Raw genomic sequence first — 4,783 nt, 5'->3', positions numbered from 1 at the left:
TCAGATCACTTCTGCAACAGAAGGGATCAAAAATGACAGGTCAAAAAGCAACAAAGCTTAATTCAAATGTTATGCATTTATGCAATTATGTTATTGTAAGATGATTTTCTTTACATTTTCTAGCCACAGAAAAAGAAAATGGTAGTCCAATTTAGTTTGCTAAATTAGTATTTGTTTACCCAGCATTCCTTAGAAGTTGGGATGCAATTCAGAAAAATCTAGTGTGCTTCAAACCATCCCTTGATATTAACACCAGTAAGAACTCGGTGAGGGAAGTAGATCCAGAATTTTACAGAGAAGGGAGGTACCAGCTCCCCTTCTGCATCTGCGTATCGGGTGTTACACTCGCACAACTGGAACCTGATTGCTCATCGTAAGCCAAGAACAGCAGTTGTCACTGTTATAATTTCCATTTGAAAGCACAGGGCAAACACTTTCAAGCAACTTCAAACAGCAGAAAGTGCAGCGTAACCAAGAACTCCGCCTCAAACAAAAGATAGAGCCTCACCATAATTTGCCCAGCATCTGTATGTACTTGGCATGCATTGCTCTGCAAAGAGCATATGCTCCTTACCCCAAATAATATGGGATTTAAAAATCCTTAATCAACTTGTATCAGTTAAGAGCTCTAGGTCCTGTGTCAATCCCAACACCTTACAAGTGTTAATGAACCAAGGCAAACCTACCTGCTGTTTGATGCGTTTGAACACTATCTACCTGAGGCAAAAGAGTCCCCTTATCTTCAAAGGCTAGAATTGGATTCAAAGGAATTTCGGGACTATTGCTTCCATCATTGTTCATGGCATCCAGCCGGGATGGTTTAGAACCAATAGGCAGGTTTATGATCTCTTCAAAGTTATCGTTCTGCATAGACATTCCATTTCCATTTGCATTTTTCTCTGGATTGAGATTGCTGAAAGAGAAACATAGGTATTTCCTCATACACTTCATCTAGAACAGAAATTTAGTCCTCCTCAAAGTAATGTTACAAACTGAAAAGCCTGCATTAATCCACAGCATTCCTTTTAGCCAGTAACAGCAAAACTATGCTTCTACCACAGTAGAAAAACTGTTTTTGCAGGCAAGTACTAGATATGCCTTCCCCCAAATACACAGGACAGCCATTGCATTTGGCTACACTGTGCCCAGAACTGTAGGGCTTTATGGACGCTGCAATTCTGAGAAGTGACCGAAATGGGAAGCAGTAAGAAAACCCCTGCAGCACCCGCACTGCTATCTTGAGCCACCCACCTAATGCCATTTCCAGCCTCTAACATCTTTCTCAGCTCTCATGACATTTGCCATATCCTTCCTCTTATTGCAAATCAATGTAATTGCCCTTAGATAAGATCACTCTCATTTCTGTTATTCCTTAGATCACCTCCTGCCTCCAGTTTTGGAGCCACCTCTTCTACCTGCCACTCAGCCAGAAAAAAACCTCCCTTACTGATGCAATTCTCCTTTCAGTCTCTCCTCCCCTACAGGTTCTTGGGGCTTATTTCCAAGGTGCTACCTGACTCTGCACTCCTCCCCTTGATCATGCCCAAGCCAGAAGAAACACCTCCCAGCACCCCTCATGTCAAAATTTGCACTTTCTTTTTCTATCTCCCGCTTGACAGAGAAGATACCTCACGAGCAAGCTCTCGTACCTCTCCCCTGGCCAGGAGCGCTACCAGCACACACTCTCATGGGAAGATACATGATCATCTCTCCCAGTCTCAACCCTCTGAACCCTTTTATGAGCCACTGTATTGCCAAATTCTCCTGTCTCTGCAGTCTGCACACGCTGCCTTGCCAGAGGGGAGAAGCTAAGGTGCAGCTTCAGTGAACAGGATGACAGGAATGGGACCATAAGCTCCTTGAGAAAGAGCGAGTGCTCAGCTGACACTCCAGAACCACATGATCTTTCACAGGTGCTTCTTCAGGCCCTCAGCTGGTAGAGCCTGACGATCTTGGGTCCCTATTCCTTACTGGGACCTTATCACTGCTGTTCAGGTTGCTTGGAAATGCTTCAGCCACAAAGGCTCAGATGCAATTTTCCTGGATTTAAACGAGGCTATCAATTTCCTCACGCCATTATCTGAGCAGGCAGCTTGGTTTCGCAGGCTAATTTTCTCCTGACAATACACTTACTGGTCTTAAAAAAACCTAAACCAAACCAAACAAAAAAACCCCACTAAACAAACCCAAAACCAACCAAAAAAACCCCCTGCTTGTACTTGGCATATGGTTTATTTTCATTTGCTGGCTTCTTTGGGTGTCTAACTCTTCACAAACAATTACAGAATTGTTTTACAGTACTTCCCGAGAGACAGAAAATAATTACTACTCTTTCGAAAGTAGCAACACTCTATCCAAAGCCCACATTTCCTGATGACATGCTGGTTTTCGTATCAAGCCTTCCCCAGTTTTTCAAACCATCACTGGTTCTTTTTTTCAGAAGGGCATTCCTCTTTTTTTCACCTGGGGACATGCAGAGCGAATTTCAAAGTAAAAAGTGTGTTTCACTGCACTGAGTTTAAGAGCAGACAGAAACCCTGCTGGCTGCCTGCGAGAGGTCACAAGTCCCATCACCCTTTTGTGCCAGAGATCCGTACCTCACAGATGCGGAGCAGAGTCTGCAAAGTGCTTTAGGACTAATAAAACCTGCTCTAGAATGCATAGTTATTATTCTCCATAAGGTATCCTTATAAATCATTTCATCCCCAGCTACTACCAATAACCTTACCAGAGCTAGGCTAACACGGCAAGTTTGATGGATGGCGTAAGAAAGAGGGGGGAAGAGAGCAACTGCTCATTCATGTAATTTAAACAGCATAGTACTTCAACAAGCATTGGTACAATGAACATGACCCTTACTTCTGCAAACAGGTATTAATGTTTCTATCCGATTGATCAGCTGAGTTCATAGATAAACAGTTCTTCATATTTGTTTGTCATTGCACTGCCAGTATTCCATACGGAGTTAGGCCAGGATTCACAGACTTGAAAGATGTCCTTTCAGACAGGGGAGTCTATACAATCACAAAGGGGGTACAGGAGAGGAAACCGTGCCTATGAATCTTCTGTATTTTATGCTATAAAATCTTCTATATTTTATGCTATTTGCTCCACCAGATTACTAGGGGAGCAAGTTTAGAAGAAACGAAGGGAAAAACAGAACTGTGGAATTAAATCCACCGGACATCTTAGAGGCCATAAGCTCAAAAGGAGATTAGACAAATTCTTCGGAGATCGGTATGCCCTCCAGCTTCTGGTAATTAGCAGCTTAGGGACTACTTGTGTCTATGGTTGCATTTGGGCCACGATGCTTAGTAACCCTTCACTGACCAGAGGATCTCCTGGTACTTACCTTTTCTTCCTTTACACTCCCCCCCAAGCGACTGCTACAGGCCAGTAAAGCAAAGAACGCAAAGAAGTAATGGATTTTTGACCTGCTACAGCTGTTCTTGCTGTCTTATGTTACGTTCTTAGTGAAGTCTCAGTGTCTAGCATGACACCTTTTCAGGCACACAATATTGCAGGTATATTTCTAAGAACTGGATAATTTTGGCATTGTAACATAGTCTGTAAGTGTGCCTGTAGCAAGACACCTATGTAATGATAATAAAAAAAGCTGCCTGAGTTACCCAGAGTGCATTTCCAAACATAACAGCCTTGCAAGCATCTGAAGGACAGCTTCATGGTAGCTAAAACAAAAAAGCATCTGTGCAGCTTCACATTTTCAACTGGACACATCAGTATTAGCAAGACAGACAAAAGGAAGTTGAGAGAAGAGCAGCTAATTTAATTAAAGGAACTGGAACGTCAAAAAAGTTAAACATTACTGAGAAATACAGCTGATGTAGATAATTTTAGCCAAAGCTCTGTGTAGACATAATCTATATGTAAAGAATTTGAAGAGGGTAAAGAAGAAAGAAAAAGGACCAGAATTTCAGAATTTAGCACCACTACAGAAAAAATTGAACTCAGTAACATTCTTTTCCAGGGACAAGATATTGAGGCAGTCACCTTGTCTAACTGTATATTTCTAAAAACTGGTTATCTAATCCATGCAGACCCAGCTCCCTTTATATGGGATGGAGACGCACAGATGAGGTGAACTGCTCTTACTGAGGCCCCACTGCAGGCATTTATAGAAAGCAGCACAGGAAAAAAAAAAAAAAAAAAAAAAAAAAAGTTACAGGATAAGAATAAGTATCATAAGGAAAACAATGTCAACATAAACCACTGTACTGAAACAACTTTCTGAGAAGTAGCAGACAGGATCTAACTTGGGTAAAGATTTAGAAAGCAGAGAAGCAGCAATAATCTGTAAGCAGGAGATGGATTAGGCAGCCTTACTGGTTATCCACCTCCAACTGCTATCATTGTGTTCCTTTCAGGATTCCACTGTTCAGTAAAGCAAGAAAAAATTAGAATCTGAAAAAAAAATCTTGGTTGGAATCTTTTATAACTTACAAAAAGTTTGTAAGTACTTTAACAGTATATCTTATTTTCAAATGACTGTTTCATTTTTCCATTTCTTAGGAAAAAAACAAAAACCAACCTGGCCAGAAGTTAACATGCCATTAATAATATTGTAGGATCCATAAACTACAAGTTTTCTTGGTAATCCTAGATACTTTACTAACTGGAAAATTTCCATGGTATGCTCCATTTTAAAATATATTTAGTGTTGCCCTTTCCATCATACTACACCTGGATGAGAAATGTCTCTAAGTTCAGTTGTGAGTCTTCTCACCACAGACTTCCAGGTCAGATATAAGGTCACACCCTTCGC

The 4,783-nt window shown here is 41.2% G+C and overlaps 1 protein-coding gene across 1 annotated transcript in view; it reads right to left on the bottom strand.

Annotated features, from left to right (window-relative positions):
- The window catches only part of MAP7 (microtubule associated protein 7), a 106,150-nt gene continuing 101,367 nt past the window's right edge, over positions 1-4,783 (bottom strand). Inside the window, exons 18-19 of the mRNA XM_035899878.1 lie at positions 687-913; positions 1-11 (exon numbers count right to left, since the gene is read on the bottom strand). Coding sequence (XP_035755771.1) covers positions 1-11; positions 687-913 — 238 coding nt within the window. The remainder of the gene's footprint in view (positions 12-686; positions 914-4,783) is intronic.

This window comes from Egretta garzetta, unplaced genomic scaffold (assembly GCF_000687185.1).
Source record: "Egretta garzetta isolate BGI_Z169 unplaced genomic scaffold, ASM68718v1 scaffold397, whole genome shotgun sequence".
In the NCBI taxonomy this organism is placed as follows: domain Eukaryota; kingdom Metazoa; phylum Chordata; class Aves; order Pelecaniformes; family Ardeidae; genus Egretta; species Egretta garzetta.
The sequence above is the reverse complement of the archived record's forward strand: the minus strand, read 5'-3'. Positions and strand labels throughout refer to the sequence as shown.